Here is a 19,145-nt window from a genome sequence, read left to right as displayed (position 1 = left end):
GAAGAAATGGTCCGATCTCTACCATCTTTATAACAAATCTTGTGTTGATGGATGTTAATTTTGACCCTTTGTGGAGTGGATATCCTATCTTCTCAGAAGATCTTGTGTGAGTAGATATAATGGAATCTCTGAAATATGAAGGGAACCGGATGCTTATTTCGGATTTTATAATCGTTTTGGTTATTTAAAACGTTGACCCTTTCTGGGGGATGTTCCTTTTTATACCCTCAGCCATATGGCTACAGAGGGTATATATCATTTGATACGGACAAAACGTGCCTAGTCGAAATAAGGGTTTTAGACCCTAGGTCTCTTTTGACCAAATCCGTTTCAGAACATTTGGAGTCGATCTAGCGAAGTCTGGCTGGTGCGCACGATAACTGTCGAAGGAAGTATCCGATTTGGTCCAAACTTGGTACATCGTAATATTTTTGTCAAACTTAGATCGAGTTCGTAGATGGGAAATATCGGTCCACTCCTTCTGGTACCTCTCCCACAAATGGTCGAAATTTTCAAAAAAATATTTTTTTTTTGCACACAAAGAGACAGGATAATCCGATTTTGCTCCAACTTTACAAATCCTAATATTTGCATCAGTGCTAGGTCATATGTGAAAATGGACAATATCGGTGCACTGCATCAAGTACCTCCCTCTCAAAGGGTCAAAATTTTGAATAATTACAACTCTCATAAAATGTGATGTAAGAGTCCGATTGTCTTTAAATTTCACACATTCCAACAGTTTTATCAACCCAATGTCTGGTGTTAAAATGTAATATATCAGTCTACTCCTTCTGGTAACTCCCTCACAAATGGTCGAAATTTTCAAAAAAAAATTGCGCAGAAAGAGACAGGATAATCCGATTTTGCTCCAACTTTACAAAACCTAATATTTGCATCAGTGCTAGATCAGATGTGAAAATGGACAATATCGGTGCACAGCATCAAGTACCTCCCTCACAAAGGGTCAACATTTTGAATAATTACAACTCTCATAAAATGTGATATAAGAGTCCGATTGTCTTTAAATGTCACACATCAGAATATTTTTATAAACCCCAGATCTGGTGTTAAGATGAAATATATCGGTCTACTCCTTTTGGTACCTCCCCCGCAAAAGGTCGAAATTTTGAATACAAATTGAACAATATTGGCCCACTACAAGGTCAACAAATTGAATAATCATAACACAAGTCAAAATATATTTTATCTGTCGGCTAAACCCAGAGATACTTATTAACTTGTTTTTTTTTTTTAATTTCGAGCTTTTTTAGGGAAGTTATCAGAAGGAGTGGACCGATATTGCCCATCTCCGAACTCGATCTAAGTTTGATAAGAATATTACGGTGTACCAAGTTTGGAAAAATCGGACACTCCCTTCGAGAGTTATCGTGCGCACCAGCCAGACAGACGGACATCGCTAGATCGACTCCAAATGTCCTGAAACGAATGTGGTCTAAAGACACCTAGGGTCTAAAACCGTTACATCGAGTCGAATGGCTGAGGGTACAAAAAATCTGAGAATAGTTCTCAAGTTTTTTTTATCAATTTTCCCCGGACTTTTTTCGACTTGACTCCTAAAAGTTTCATAAAATTTAAAGTATGTATAATCTTGATCAGAGTAAGAAATTGTGTATAATCTTGATCGCTAAGTCGACTTAGCGATGTTCACGCTATCTTCCAAATGAAAAATTCTGCGTACATGAGTATTTTGTCAGTAGGCAATACAGTAGAGAAGTCCATAAATGGGCTACATTCGACCACGTTTTCGGTGTTTTGACGATTTCAGCCAGATTTTCGAACGGAATTTTTTAAAATTCGGTACATAGAGTTTGTAATGTCCACCTCGTTTGGATCTATATTGTCTATATAGGTCCAAGTTTTCTTGTAGCCCCCATATTAAACTACATCCGGATATAGGGTATTTGGACGAATTAAGCCACATTTTCAAACAGTACTTAAAGTTCAACCTCCTACAGCAGGTCATTGCCTTTATAGGTCCACGTCTTCTTATAGCCCTCATACAACAAAACCTCCAGATATTCGGTATTTTGACGATTTAAATCACATTTTCTAACACAATTGTTTAAAAATCGGAGGCAGACCATTGTCTGTATAAGTTGAATTATTGAAATGTTGGCCCGGCCGAGCTTGACACATTTTTACTTGTTGGTATTTATACTTTTCTGCCAAGAGACCATTCCAAATTTGCGGGAATTGTCAAAACAGCCCACCCGTTCTGGAGTTATGAGCCTAGTAACTAAAATCATTTTATTTTATATATAAATATAAGACTAGCTGAACACGGTGCGCTTCGCTACCCCTTTTGATTGTATATGCATTTAAAATTTTATATACGAATAGTAATAGTAATCAAAAATTTGGGGTTGAAATGAACCAAAAACAGAAAATAGATCGTAATCCAATAATATTTATATACCATAACTTTTATATATTGAACCGCAAATATTTTTAATCCCAGCGAAATCACAAATAAACGAAAAGGTCACTTCTAATCGTTACATTGATGCTGATAACCAAAATACCGAAAATATGTATAATATCATATATCAAAGAAGGGAATGTTACTAAGGCATTCCCAAATTTGGAAACAATTCTGTTCTATATTGTCCCTAAACTCATAAAAATACTGAATATTGCGAGGTACCGTTATTCAAAAATGTGGACTGATATGACCCATTTTCAAACTTAACCTGCCTATCGATAAAATACACATGTGTGCAAAATTTTAGCACTATCTTAATTTTTCGGAAACAGACACAGACAGATAGACAGGCATCACTAAATCGAGTTAATATAACCTCCATAGTGTGGTGAAAGGTATAAAAACATACTTATTGAAATGTTAATCGTTAGTTTTCATGTACGAACACGGCTTCAAAGAAAATATGATTTTAGGCATTCAATTTATCTGCAATAAAACCAATGCTCTTGAAAAGAGTGATGAGTTGTTTCTCAAATCTTGCAAAGAACGATCTAGAGAAGATTTTTTCGGGACCATTGTAAACCTATTCCATCACACATTCCAATTTTCATTTAAATTTAACATGCAGAGAGTGGTTAGTGCATATGGAATCGGCCGAAAAAGTGTATGGGGGCTATATGCAAATCTGAACCGATTTCAATATAATTTGGCAAATTTATTTTTTATCAAATTCCGTTACACATTTCAAATTTAAAAACTCCACCTATTACCGCTCAATACAAAACAAATTTTTATATATCATTTGTTTTGAGAGAGGAAAAATTGCTTTCAAGTGATTTTTATACCCTCCACCTTGGAAAAGAGGGTATATTAACTTTGTCATTCCGTTTGTAACATCCCTAAATATTCGTCGTAGACCCCATAATGTATATATATTCATAATCAGCATAAAATTCTGAGACCATTTAACGATGTCCATCTGTCTGTCTGTCTGTCTGTTGAAATCACGATACAGGCCACATTATTTGACGTAGAGCGTCAATAATTATAATTTGTATTGTGTCTAGGATGGTTGGTATTGAAAATGAGATATATCGGTCCACGTTTCGGTATAGTCCCCATATAATGGTACATCCCGATATTCGGTATTTTGATGATTTTTGCCACACTTTTTCACGGATTTGTCTGAAAATTGGTATTTGTAGGTCATATTGGGTCCTAGTTCGTGCGCCGAAACATTGTTTGTATAGGTATACGCTTTGGTATAGCCTCCATATAACGGTATCTTCCGATATTCGGTATTTTGATGGTTTTTGTCACATTTTATCGCGGATGGCGAAAATATTATATATATAATATTATATATAATGGCGAAATATTGTATATATAGGTCCATGCTTTTGTATAGCCCTATATAGCGGTACCTCCCGATATTCGGTATTTTGATGATTTTTGACACATTTTTCCACGAATATGGCTAAAAATTTGTATTTGTGGGTCGTAATTGGTTCTAGTGTTTCCAGCACCCTAAGGTTGAGGGTATTAAAAGTTCGACTGGGCCGAACTTAATGTTTTTACTTGTTATTAAATACAATATAGAGAGACAATATTGTTTTATCCCAAATTTATACATTTTGTTCCCATTTAAAGTGGAAAAAATGAATTTCTCTTGTATCTAAATTTGAAATAATTTCAAATTATTTTCTTTTTTATTCAAAACAATACGCGAACTGCGTATATGTTTCGACAGTATACCTAACATTACTTAGAGTAATATTTTAATAAGTTTAAAGACATACGCCTTAAGCTTGAAAATCTTGACAATGGATAGAGAAATGTTTTTTTTTTTTTTTTTTGATCGATCCCAACACCACTCTCACTCGTCCATTCCGACTGGGTAGGTCACCTCCCAATTAAGTAGGGAGCGCGTACAACCCATAGTCCGAACTATAGAGGGGGTGCATGTCATAACGCCCAGGGTCATAGCGTCCATGGACATAATGTCACATTTGGGAGTGTCATAATGTCTAAAAATTTGCGACACTGCGTCCATGAACATTATGACATATTTGCCAATGAAAGGAACCGTTATTTAGCAAGTAGGTTACGCAGAAGCTGTTTTGTGATGTGCTGTTGAATTGGACATTAATTCTGAAACTTTTAATTGAATAGTGAGAAAGAAAATTGAAAAAATAAATAAAAGAAGAAATGGAAGTTGAAAAATTAAATTTGAAGTTCGAATTCATGTCGGGATTTCGACAAAATTCCAAATTACTTGTACTAACCGACGAAAAGAAATATTTAGGCAAATAATGTATATACAGGTTATACTCGCTATAAATGTTAGTTTGAACAAGTAAAAAAGCTGTAAGTTCGGCCGGGCCGAACTTTGAATACCCTCCACCATTTGGAACGAATTTGGCAATTCTTATACAAACAATAAAATCCTTTAAAAATTCTGTTAAAATCTTAAAAATACCGAATGTAGCTGTTATATTAGGGTCTATACGACGACATGGACCTAGATAGGTAACTTTTGACATAAGCCATTACAATATAAAAATGTGAAACTTGAAAAAAATCGGTGAATAATGTAGCTAAAATCATCAAAGTAACGAATATCGGAAGGTACCGTTATATGAGGCCTATGCAAAGACAATTTTCTGTCTTAGGCTGTAGTATTCATTGCGAACTTCAAATACCAAATTTGAAACCATTCCAAAACGTGGACCTACATGGTCCATTTTCAATACCAAAAGTCCTGCAGATATAATATACATTTGAGAAAAATTTTATCAATCTACTTCAATTCGTTTGAAGCTAGAGTGATTTCCACAGACGGACTGACATCGCTAAATCGACATTGAATTTTATGCTGATCAAGAATATATGTGGGGTCTAAAATGTATATTTCGAGGCGTTACAAACAGAATGACAAATTTAATATTCATACATAATCCATACTATGGTGGAGGGTATGAAAAGTATAGCAACACATCAAATGAGAACGGCTGGGCCGAATTTATTCAAATTTTCTGTTGGTTATTTGTAATTACAGCGGAAAGGTTTGACAAAAGAAAATTTTATGACAAGCCTCTACAAAAGTCGCGAAACTAAGAAATCGAATGTGGTTTTTTGATATGGATTTTTGTGTAGAATTGTTTCAGACTGTCATTTTTGATTAGAAAATACTTTTTAAAGCTCTCAATATTTCAACGTATTTTTAAGCTGCGGATATGCCTAATGGGGAACCAATAGTTAAATTTTATTGCCGGTATAGGACGAATGAAACATAGGTATTCCCTGCCTTACCCCTGGTAAACATTACCATCGTTCTCCACTAATAAACAAACGTTGTTTTTATAAAAACAACAATAAAGTGATTAAGCCTGGCCGTTTTCCAACAACAAAATACTATGGTATCCCGAACAAACAAGCCAACACTGTTCCAACAAAATATTTTCAAAACCAATGATTGGAAGACACGTAGATTGCGGCTGGCGCATTTAACCATGAAAGAATTGAAAGATTGAACAGCTTGGATCATATTTTTTAGCAAAAATCGCAGCATTTCATTCATTTTTCCCGCTATTTAATTTCAAAATGTGGAAAATTGAAATCAAGTTTGTTGTTGTCTCAGGGCTGTATTTACGTACTTTTACGTAGCTGTTCTACCTCCTTAATCAACTTTGTGGAATAAACCCAACATTTCATTCATGGTGAAATTAAGAATTGCAAATAAGAATTCCCATCTCTGCGTAGAAAACAAATTCTCGTCTCTGATATGTGTAAGTACAATGGATTTATAAATATACGTTTTGACAATAAGATGTTGTCAAATGAATAATTTCGAAAAAAAACAAATTGTAAACATATGACTGCTTGCCTATACCTTCTTAATTCTACTATGATTCCATTCATGTTTTGTGGTTTTTCTATGGTACAATAAGGAGGTAGAACAGCTTCGTAAAACTACAGAAATACAGCCCTGAGGCTATGACCGCTTTCTATCAGACTCATTGAAAATTGTTGTTGTTATAATTTTTTCATATTTTTCCTCATTTTTAAAATGAGTTAAATTACGCAAAAAATGAATGAAATGCTTGGATTTTGTTCTCAAAAATATGATCCAAACTGTTTAATCTTTCAATTTTATGACTAAACTGGTTAATAGCTATAATGCGCGAGCCGCAGTGTACGTGTCTTCCAATCATTGGTTTTGAAAATATTTTATTTTCTTTTTTCAAAACAATTAATACATACACAAAATTGGCAGAAGTCGGGCAAACTTAGAAAAAAATTGTAATCAGCTGGTGGCTTTACCTTACCTTTTTATTGTACCATGGTACAATGCATGGTATAATAATTACAGGTAACAGCAAGTCCCAGCTGATTTGACTCTATAGTAATACTAGTGTCAAACTCGATATGACGTTTTGTGATTTAATTCCATTTCTTGATATACAATAGGTATACCCTTTTTATACCCTCCACCATACTATGGAGGGTATATTAATTTTGTCCTCGAAATACTAATGTCAGACCCAACAAAGTATATATATTTTTGATCAGCGTAAAATTCTAAGACGATTTAGTCCAGTAGGCAGGTTAAGTTCGTAAATGGGCCATGTAGCTCCACGTTTTCATATAGCCCCCATATAGCGGTACCTCTCGATATTCGGTACTTTGATGATTTTAGCGACATTACTCACCGGAATTGTTTCATATTTGGCATTTGAAGTTCGTAATGGATACTACATCCTAAGTCAGAAAATTGTCTGTGCATGTCCACGTCTTCGTATAGCCCCCATATAACGGTACCCCCGATATTCGGTATTTTGATGATTTTAGCGACATTATTTACCGGAATCGTTTCAAATTTGGTATTTGAAGTTCGTAATGGATACTACATCCTAAGTCAGAAAATTGTCTGTGCATGTCCACGTCTTCGTATAGCCCCCATATAACAGTACCCCCATATTCAGTATTTTGGTGATTTTAGCTCATTATAAACAGATTTTTCTTCAAGTTTCGCATTTAAATATTGTAATAACTTATGACAAAATTGCCTATGCAGGTCCACGTCGTTGTATAGGCATTCGGTATTTTTAAGATTTTAACAGAATTTTTAACGGATTTTATTTTTTTGTTTTTTTTTTTTTTTTGGAAATTGCCAAATTTGTGCCAAATGGTGGAGGGTATTAAAAGTTCGACCCGGCCGAACTTACAGCTTTTTTACTTGTTTGGTATAAAATTTCACTGCAGGGCAATGTGAACATATTTTTTGCCTAATAATAGAAAAAATCGCCGTTGTACTTAACAAAACGCCAAGGCGATGGTTTGGAAATTTTTTTGCGGTTGAAGAACAGCGACACCATGTTAGATAATATATTCGTATATTTCATGTTTCCCAAAATTGTAAAATCTAGAATACTTTATGCTGTTTGGTTTCAACTTGAAAGTGATGTTGCCTTTTTCCGCGATTTTCTAGCGATTGCTTGAAGTGTTGAGAGATTAGGACCAACAGCTAACAACTATACATTCAGGGGAATGATGCGATAGCATTAAAATTAAATATTTTGAGAACTATTCTTCTGCTTTTTTAATTTAATAATCCAAATTCCAAAAATGCATATTTTGGACACATAACTCTGACACTTGTATTACTTACAAAAACAAATTTGTATGTGGTTGTTGTTATGATTGTTGTACAACAACACTTGCTGTTACCTGTATTTTTCTACCATGGGTACAATGTAATAAAGGTAACCTCATTTAAAATTACCATCCCCAACTCTGTCATTTACCTTGACAAATTTTAATGAATAAAAACGGTTCCGATATCTGATATAAATATAGATTTTGACAATGAGGTGTTGTCAAATGTATAAATTTGAAAAAAAAATTGTAAACATATGAGTTCTACCATGGTAGAAAAATATAGGTAGAAGCATCGACACAGCTGCTGGGACAATGAACTGTGAAACCAATTTTGGAATTTAAAATGTTGAATGAAAAATTATTTAAATTTGTAAAAATTGTTGAAAAACACAAATCCGAATCACATCGTATAAGAAAACATATAAAAATCTACTTATATTTGAAAAAAAAAAAAAAAACATTTACAATTTTTGACATATCAATGCTCCCAAGCGTTGATGCATCTACCTGTATTCTTCTGCCATGTGTTCTACCATGGGTTTTTCCATGGTAGAATGAAGAAGGTAAAGTCATGTAATCATATGTTAAAATTTTTTCCAAGTTATTCATTTGACAATATCTCATTGTCAAAATTTATATTTATAAATCGATTGTATACACAGAAGTCAGAGATGGTAACCTGTTTTTTATTCAGTGAAATTTGACAAGGTAAATTACAGAAAAATGTAGAGATGAATAGTCTAATTTGAAATGACTTTACCTCCTTAATTTTGCCATGGGTTATTATAAACAAAGTTTTAATTGTTTTGTTGCTTTTAAGTTGAACAACCTTTCAGGAGCCAGCCAATGACTTAAGCCATTCTAGAAAGCGTTTTATGTATTCTCACCTTAATGTAGTTACCTCGTAACCATGGCACAGTTACAGAGGGTAGAACAAAGCTACCTCCCAAATACAATTTTTTTTCTTTTGGTGCTCCTATTTTGTCAGAACATATACATAGTTTGTATATGTGTGTGTATTGTTTCGTGGTAAAATTAAGAAGGTAAAATCATTTCAAATAAACATTTCCATCTTTGCACTTTCTGTAATTTACCTTTCAAATTTTCACTGCATAGAAAACAGGTTCCCATCTCTGATTTGTTTATGTACAATGGATTTATAAATAAATATTTTGACAATGAAATGTTGTCAAATGAATAATTTTGAAAAATTGAAACATATGATTGCATGACTTTATCTTCCTTATTCTACCATGATTGTTTTGAATAAAAAAGAAAATAATTTGAAAGTATTTAAAATTTAGAGACAACAGAATGCACATTTTTTGGATAAAACAATATTGCCCCTTTGGGATATTGATTTTGGGTTAAAAAAATATTGTCCCTCTATCTTGAATTCAATTTTGTGGTGAAACTCCAATGTTTCATTCATGTTTTGTAAGTTTTTCCCAAGGTTACTTCCAAGAAACAAGAAAAATGCGACTCTATACCGGAGTCTAGTGTCAAATATATTTTTAAACATTCAACAATTGATTTTGTTTATATTACTCTATTTTCACAAATTAAAATGAAATTCACAAAATATGAATGAAATATTGGACTTTCTACACAAAATTGAATTGAATGTTTCAGCCCAAAATAATACACTTTGTTGTACGACAATGTGGAAAACATGAATTTTTGTTGCATCTAAATTTCAAATAATTTCAAATTATTTTCTTCCTAATTCAAAACAATACACACACATACAAACTGTGTATATGTTTTGTCAGAATAGGGGCACCAAAATAAAAAATTGTATTTAGGGGGTAGCTCTGTTCTACCATCTGTAATTGTGCCATTCATAAAACGAACTGTTGTATTTTTGTCCCTTCATTGTCAAATATATATTTTGTAGTTCTTCCTTAAGTATGGTAAGAAGTTTACATATATTTTCGAGCAAATGTTTTTTTTTTTAATTTTCACGCCTTTTAGAGGGTATAAAAGTATAAAAAAATATATAATTTAAAACAGAAAACTAAAAAATTATTCTAATAATTCATGTAAAACTTAATTATGGAAATGTTGAATTTGGGTTCGCTTAGGACAAGTATGAAGACAATATCACGCCTAGGTTTCAAAATACTAGTAGAAGATTGTCATCTCTTATAGTACGTTTATATATATGAGGGTTAACCAACTGGATTTGGATTTAAATTGTCATATCCATTACTTTTACTTCAAATAAATCCTCTCAAAGAAGGTTAACCCTACAAAAAGTTCTAACGTAAACATGGCATTATTTTCAATTAAATTGACATTTAGTTTGTTACAAGAAATTGTCAGCGTACGGGTTTGTTTTAGTACTGAATCCATATAGCGGGTATTGTGAAGGCCTAAAACAAAACGTATTTCGAGGCCTACACAAGAACTAACATCACCGAAAAGGTTTCCTAAGATGAAGGGGTTGAAATCTTTATCTTTATATGTTTAAGTCCAAGAACAGATAAACTTGTATTCCAAAGTTATGTGAAAAGAAATGCCGAAAACAAAAGATTGTTTTATTTTTTTTTTTAATCTGCACTCGACATACGAAAATATTGTAGATATGTAAAAAGATTTTATTTAAAAAATGACAAGGTCGCGTTCGTCAGAAAAGGGTTGCCGCATTAAAATTAGCAAATAAGTTTACCTTTATTGCTTTGCCATGATTATATATTTAAAAGTTTATTTACTCTGGTACAGAGTTGCATTTTCCTAGTTTCTTTGAAATTTATGGCCTGTTCCAGAAATGCAAGAATTTGAAAGTTTTCACTGCGATAATGGATTTTCCCTTTATGATATCGAAGAAAATTACAAAACTAGTAGATTCTTGCAGGTAGCGGAACAGAGCATGAGTAAACTTTTTTCTTAATTATGCCCATGGTACAATAAGGAGGTAGAACAGCTTCGTAAAACTACATACATACAGCCCTGAGGCTATGCCCGCTTACTGTCAAATTTGCATTCAAACAAGTTATTTTCATTTATTCAATATTTTCCTCTTTTTTAAATTAGTTAAACAGCGCAATAATGAAAGAAATGCCTGAATTTTCTTTCAAAAATATGATCTAAATAGTTCGATCTTTCAATTACATGTCAAAACTCGCTAATAGCTGCAGTGCGCGTCCCGCAATGTACGCGTCTTCCAATTTTTGATTTTGAAACTATTTTTTTAAACAATAAATACATACACAAAATTGGCAGAAGTCGGGCTCACATAGGATAAAATTGCAATCAGCTGGTAGCTCTACCTTACCTGTTAATTGTACCATGCATGGTAGAAGAATACAGGTAGTCGCATCGACACAGCTGCTGGGAAAAATGAACTGTCAAATCGATTTTGGATTTGAAATTGTTAAATGAAAAATCATTGAAATTTGTAAAAATTGTTGGAAAATGCGTATTGCAACAACCACAGATTTGCGTCGTATAAGAAAACATTAGAAAATCTACTCATTTTTGATAAAACATTTTTAAAATGTTGACATATCAATGTTCCCAAAGGCTGATGCATCTACCTATATTCTTCTACAATGGTACCATGGTACAAAAATACAGGTAGATGCATCAACGCTTGGAAACATTGATATGTCGAAAAATTTTAATTTTTTTTTCAAATATAAGTAGATTTCTATATGTTTTCTTATACGACGTCATTCGGAGGATATTATAATACACGTTTTTCAAAAATTTTTATAAATTTAAATAATTTTTCATTCAACATTTTCAATTCCAACTTTGGTTTGACAGTTCATTGTCCCAGCAGCTGTGTCGATGCGTCTACCTATATTCTTCTACCATGCATGGTACCATGATTATGCCATATTATTGATTGTAGAACATGTGAACTAGATTAATTAAATAAACTAGTTGGAATCAAGTAATTAATTAAACTAAAGGGACTTGATGGCCAAATACGGATCGGATGGTTCCATTCACAGAATACCGCATTTGAACTTGCTCGTTTTCCACATAACTCCCAATTACAAGAATAAAGTTGCAAATATTATTAATATTATTTCCTTCCGTAAATTCCATTTTTTTAACCTACAGTAAGTTTGGCTCTCAGCAGCTTTCATTATGGCAAATACGGGAGTATTGCCTTTTGTGCGTGGAGTGGATTTTACAAAAAATGACTTCAGTGTAAGTAGGAAAAGTTTTACTTTGGAAATAAGAATCCACAAATTATTTATATATCGTATCTTGGCTAAAGTTTAACCAAAGAAAGTGACACCAAATAAAAATATTTTATTTTCATAGTTAATAGTTACAATCCTATTTCTAAATAAAATATTTTTAAAAACAAAACTTTCATGTGAGAATGGTGTCAAGCGTATTTGTCATCATTTTGCTATGCTGGACAGTTGCTGTCGCAGCGCTGCGTTCTACACCCGTTTGTTTACAAACAAAGTCTTATTCCAAAGCATATATTGAACAAAAACAAATCCACATACATATATAAACATTAGTTTATTGCTGATTTTATACGTGATTTATGGTTTCGTCCACGTTTACCATGAACGACAGGTACATATATGTCGTCTACATGTTTAAACGGTGGGCAGTTTTATTGAAAAATTTTGACAATACATGCATTTTTTCCAGTGCATTGATAAACTCTTTGTAAGAAGGTAATAAAATGTATGATTTTTTTTAATATTTTCAGGATAACAATTTCCCGTCAGCTGTAAAATTAATGACTCGGGTACAATGGCTGAATTTGGATAAAACCCATTTAACCGATGTTCCCGAAGAACTTGGGAACTTGCTGAAACTCGAGCACTTGAGTCTTAAAAACAACCAATTAGAGAAATTGTTCGGAGAGCTTACTGAACTAACTTGTTTGCGATCCTTAAACTTGAGACGGAATTGCATTAAAAGCAGTGGTGTTCCGCCGGAATTATTCCACCTCGAAGAACTAACCACTCTAGATTTGTCGCACAATAAATTGAAGGAGGTGCCTGAAGGACTAGAAAAGGCAAAGAGCCTCCTAGTATTGAATCTAAGTCACAATAATATTGAAACTATTCCCACCACGCTGTTTATACATCTAACCGATCTTCTATTTTTGGACTTATCTCACAATAAGTTGGAAACATTGCCGCCGCAGACGAGGCGACTTGCCAATTTACAGACCCTTATTTTGGCCGACAATCCCTTGGAACTTTTTCAGTTGAGGCAGTTGCCATCTTTACAAAACCTCGAGGTGCTTAATATGCGAAATACCCAACGCACACTTTCAAATTTTCCTACCACATTGGATACCCTGTCGAATTTGTCGGAGTTAGACCTGTCTCAGAACAGTCTTCCTAAAATTCCTGATTGTGTTTACAATTTGCCAAACTTAAAAAGACTGAACCTTAGCGAAAACGCCATAACTGAGATAAGTTCTAATATAGAAAACTGGCAGCGTTTGGAAGTGCTCAACTTGTCGCGCAATGAATTGTCCAGTTTGCCAGCATCCTTATGCAAGCTTACACAACTGCGTAGATTGTATCTAAATGATAATAAACTTGATTTTGAGGGAATACCATCCGGTATTGGAAAATTGTGCTGTCTTGAAATATTTTCAGCTTCCAACAATCTGCTGGAAATGGTTCCCGAAGGATTGTGTCGTTGTGGTTCTTTAAAACGTCTTAACCTTTCATCGAATCGTTTAATAACATTACCCGATGCAATACACCTGTTAGATGGCCTTGATCAGTTAGATTTACGCAATAATCCTGATCTAATCATGCCACCAAAGCCAACTGAAGCTACAAAGGGCGCGGGCGTTGAGTTTTATAACATCGATTTCTCTTTGCAAACACAACTACGACTTGCCGGAGCTGCGGTACCGCCAACTGTTCCGGTTACGTCGACGCCAAAGGACTCGACAGCTCGCAAAATTCGATTACGCCGCGGTCCACGCACTGATTCCGCACAGGATTCTGCAAAAATACTGAAAGGCATGAAAGATGTAGCAAAAGATAAGGACGATGCAGAGGCTAATCAGTCCTGGTGCAACGATTCAGATGAAACTCGCCCAGAATCATTAAAGCCAAAACGATGGGATGAATCACTGGAAAAGCCACAGCTAGACTATTCAAAGTTCTTTGAAAAGGAAGATGGTCAGTTACCTGGTTTGACAATATGGGAAATAGAGAATTTCCTCCCAAATAAAATTGAAGAAGCTGCTCATGGAAAGTTCTATGAAGGAGATTGTTATATTGTTCTAAAGTCAAGTTATGATGATGTGGGTCAGCTCAACTGGGAAATTTATTTCTGGATTGGAAATGAAGCTACGTTGGATAAGAGAGCTTGCGCTGCCATACATGCTGTAAATTTAAGAAATTTTCTGGGTGCTCGATGTCGTACGATTCGAGAGGAACAGGGTAAGTAGTCAGCTATATTGAACGAAACGGTAAATTTTATACCGACTTTTAAGGTGACGAATCTGAGGAATTCCTTGATCTCTTCGACACTTCCGTAACCTATATTGAGGGTGGGCGCACTGCCACTGGATTCTATACGGTTGAAGATATGCTATACACCATTCGGTTGTATCGGGTTCACGCAGCTGGTTCATCGATACACATGGAACCTGTTGCAGTCGGTATAGAATCATTGGATCCAAGATATTCTTTTCTTCTCGATTGTGGCATAAAAATGTTTATTTGGTTGGGAAGATGCTCCAAAAACACGCTCAACTCAAAAACACGTCTGATGGCGGAGAAAATTAATAAAACCGAAAGAAAGAATAAATGTGAGATTATGGTGGAAATGCAAGGTAAGAACTTTGTGTCTTAAATATATTTGCAAAAATAATTTTCAAACTAATTTATCGTTCTAGGTAGCGAAAGTGAGGAGCTTTGGCGTCATTTAAATGCTGATCCGGAGGAGGCACCGAAACAAAAAATTCTTCAACATGTCCAAGACAACTTTGTGCCTTCAACACCTAGGCTTTATCAAGTACAATTGGGTATGGGTTACTTGGAGCTGCCACAAGTGGAAATTCCGGAGCAAAAGCTTGTCTGTTCTTTGCTGGTCAGCAAAAATGTTTACATTCTCGATTGTTTTACTGATCTATTTGTGTGGTTTGGAAAGAAATCGACTCGTCTCGTAAGAGCTGCAGCAATCAAACTGTCCCGAGAACTGTTCAACATGATATCCAGACCAACATATTCCTTGGTAACTCGTTTACAAGAAGGTTCCGAAACGCAAATGTTTAAATCGAAATTTATTGGTTGGGATGAGGTCATGGCTGTGGACTTTACAAGAACTGCAAATTCTGTTGCTAAGACTGGGGCCGACCTTACCAAGTGGGCTAAACAACAAGAAACACGAGCAGATCTTGCGGCACTATTCATGCCACGACAAAATCCTATGCCTTTAAGTGAGGCCGAACAATTAGAAGAAGATTGGAACTACGATCTGGAAGCCATGGAGGCTTTTGTATTGGAGGGGAAAAAATTTGTACGCCTACCGGAGGAAGAATTGGGTCACTTCTACACTGGAGAGTGTTATGTGTTCTTGTGCCGTTACTGCATACCCATGGACGAAGATGAGGACGGCACCGACATTGACGATAGCAAACCTCCGCCGGATGATGAAATTCAATGTATTGTATACTTTTGGCAAGGTCGTAATGCTGGAAACATGGGCTGGCTGACATTCACATTTACGTTACAAAAAAAGTTCAAAACAATGTTCGGCGAAGAGCTGGAGGTTGTGCGTATCCATCAGCAACAGGAAAATTTGAAATTTCTTGCGCATTTCAAGCGAAAGTTCATTATACATACTGGAAAGCGTAAAGATAGACAGAAATCTCCCGATAGTAAATCAGCAGTAGAATTTTTCCATTTGCGTTCTAATGGTGGCGCACTTACAACTCGCTTGATACAAATACATCCGGATGCAGCATACTTGAATTCAGCATTTTGGTATGGATATTTTATGCTAAGCATTTAGCATTTTCTATAATAACCTATATAATTTTTAATTTTTTTTTAATTATGGAAGACGACATGTTTGCCTTTAGAAACTGTTAAGATGACTTTGACACTTATCAATAGTGGCAAAATCAAATGTAATTTAAAAGCACATTGAACGCAATGTGACAAATAGTGAGGATGAAAATAATCGGATTTTTGGTATAGGACGCTACTCCTTCACCCGGAGTCCAAAAATAAAGTTGTTGCTAATATAAGTGATAGAGAAAGAGAAGAAAGTGTTTATAGAGACAGTACAATTAGAACCCATGGCTTGTTTTTGGCAAACTGATAGATGATGATGGGATTTAAGTTAGAAAGAATGTTAGAGTTTCTTGAGTTGGATAACATGGCACATCTGCATAGTTGGTGTTTAATCGTCTCTATATCTTTGTAGTCAGGATTCTAGATCAATAATAATCCAATCTGTGTGTGCTCTTTAGTACAAAAAAATTAATAAACTATCGCGCCTGGGCCAACAATCTCGCAATTCTTAACATAAAATAGATTGGTAGAAGTTATACCAATACAGAACGTCTCTTAAAATCGTCCAAGTCGGTTTTTTATAATCCTAATATTTGTTGACACATCCGCCAAAAACTTATTTTTAAAGACTTTTAAGCTTTAACTGCCAAAAATCGCGCTATGTAATTTTCCGCATCATTTAAAAACAAATGTTTAAACCAACTTGAGAAATGCTAGGGTATTTTTTGTTGTTGTTTTATTAAGACCATACAATTCTAGCTTCTCTGATGAAGGAACAAATAAGAAAATATTTAATAACATTGTGGGATTTTTATAGCTTTTATCGACTAACTAGCGGAATAGTTTCAATTAAAATTACATTCCTTTTTTATTTTTAGTTACATTTTATATGTACCATTCGAAACCAGTGATAATTCACAATCGGGAATTGTTTATGTTTGGCTTGGTTCCAAATGTTGTCCAGAGGAGGCAAAGTTAATTCAAGAAATTGCCGAGGATATGTTTAACAGTCCTTGGGTCAGTTTACAAATTTTGAATGAAGGAGAAGAGCCCGAAAACTTTTTCTGGGTGGCATTGGGAGGACGTAAGCCATACGATACTAATGCCGATTACATGAACTACACCCGACTGTTCAGATGCTCAAACGAAAAGGGTTACTTCACTGTAGCCGAGAAATGTACGGACTTCTGTCAAGATGACTTAGCAGATGATGATATAATGATATTGGATAATGGCGAGCAAGTATTTTTGTGGCTGGGATCACGATGCAGTGAAGTTGAAATTAAACTTGCCTATAAATCTGCACAAGTAAGTAAATAGGATTTATCAAATAAAACGTTGCGTTCTTCATCAACATCTTCTCTTATAGGTTTACATACAACACATGCGAATTAAACAGCCGGATCGCCCTCGTAAATTATTTTTAACTCTTAAAAATAAGGAATCAAAACGATTTACAAAATGTTTCCACGGATGGGGAATCCACAAATCACCTCCCGAATAGACAGGATGTAATTTAATACTGATTCAACATTAATACTGCACATAATATAATTAAACTAATATCTTTTATTCACGTGTCCGCTTAAAAAGTATTTATTATTTATGTCAATCCTGTAATACTTTATTAAACTCTAACTTTTTTATTGTTCAGTTCAGTCTCAATTTTATGCTTATTTCATAACAATTTCATGCAATAAATTATATTTTAATATCCAGATAAATTATAAATGATTAAGGTGATGACAAGCTGAGAATGATATTTATCATAAGGGTCACATTTAGCGGGTCTGTAAAAGTGTGCACTGCTGTTCTCGGTTTGATGTATCTCTAGTTTTGTACTCTTTCTAACAGTTGAAAAAAAAGTCGGTGTGGGTTGAGTCCCTAGCGACGGCGATAGGGGTGATAAATTCATCCTGATCTCAATTTAGAAGCTTCATTCTTCAGTTGAGTTGGGTGGTGATGACCTCCGTGGAGGATATTCTTTGCATTAGGTCATAATTAAACTTAAAAAACGCGCAATTGCATTAATGCAGCTGGTCCACTCTGAGACCTATTGGTTCATTGTGTTCAGCCACTTTAATCATCTGACTTTATGAAGAAAAACTGGTTCTGTGTCGGAGAAGAAGACAGATCGTTTATAATTTATTTTCCTATAGGCATATGTCTCACATCAAAGAGTGTCGGCCAAATTTCCTTCGAGATATTGCATCCCCTTTTATTAAGCCAGTTTTGTTAGCCCCTCCCGGAGTAAACCATGTATATAACTTGAGGAAGTGGCACAATTGTGGCTTAATCTAGTGGTCTACTTCAATATCGATAGACTCGGATCTTGCAATTTCACCCGCTGCTTCTTTGTCAGAGATTTTTCGATGGACGACTTAACTTTTGCTAATGCATTGCAGTAATGTGTGTGTATGTAATTGAGGACTAAGGAAGGTAGGCTAAGTTGGAAAATTTTGCAAGTAAAGAGGCCTAGCGGTATAGATCAAACCCACGGCTGCCAACCCAGTGTATACATGTTCGGGTTTAATTGTCCAGTAAAAACCTACCAACTCCGTCCAGAGGATCTCCCATAAGGTGCAGAATTCCTTAACCTGGACATTGACGAAGAGCCAGATTAATCAGAATATAAACAACGGAGCATGTTAACACTGCTACAACAACAACAGGTATGGATTGTAATGTCAGAATTACTATCAAAACAAAAACAACAAGTCTTTTATTATCAAATAAACAAAATAACTTGTTGCATCGATTTTGAATATATAAATAAAAACGGGACAATTGAAGGAAAGGTCTAGATCTCGTTTCAGAACTATGTTTTATATTTATCTAAAGATTTTGTTACCATGCTAGGCCCCAAAATCTTGCATTCGATATTGAAAAAAATTGCATTTCAATTGAATATATGAATTTCTAATTTGATAAAAATGAAAATGCAGAAACATCTGCTGTTACCTTTATCGTTCGATATTTATTCTTTTCTACTGTAATTTTCAATTACATCATGAATTTGCATATTTAAATCATGGTAAAATAAAAAGGTAAGGTTGTTGTTG

At 34.5% G+C, this 19,145-nt stretch overlaps 1 protein-coding gene across 1 annotated transcript; it reads left to right on the top strand.

Annotated features, from left to right (window-relative positions):
• The first annotated feature begins 12,060 nt into the window (after positions 1 to 12,060).
• LOC101887885 (protein flightless-1) lies at positions 12,061 to 17,814 on the top strand. Its single transcript, XM_005177467.4, has 6 exons — positions 12,061 to 12,271; positions 12,795 to 14,502; positions 14,556 to 14,897; positions 14,961 to 16,050; positions 16,962 to 17,391; positions 17,453 to 17,814. The coding sequence occupies exons 1-6, from the start codon at positions 12,209 to 12,211 to the stop codon at positions 17,585 to 17,587; spliced, it is 3,768 nt and encodes a 1,255-aa protein (XP_005177524.1). The 5' UTR covers positions 12,061 to 12,208; the 3' UTR covers positions 17,588 to 17,814.
• The last annotated feature ends 1,331 nt before the right edge of the window (positions 17,815 to 19,145 follow it).

This window comes from Musca domestica, unplaced genomic scaffold (genome assembly GCF_030504385.1).
Source record: "Musca domestica strain aabys unplaced genomic scaffold, Musca_domestica.polishedcontigs.V.1.1 31, whole genome shotgun sequence".
NCBI classification, from domain to species: Eukaryota; Metazoa; Arthropoda; class Insecta; order Diptera; family Muscidae; genus Musca; species Musca domestica.
The sequence above is the reverse complement of the archived record's forward strand: the minus strand, read 5'-3'. Positions and strand labels throughout refer to the sequence as shown.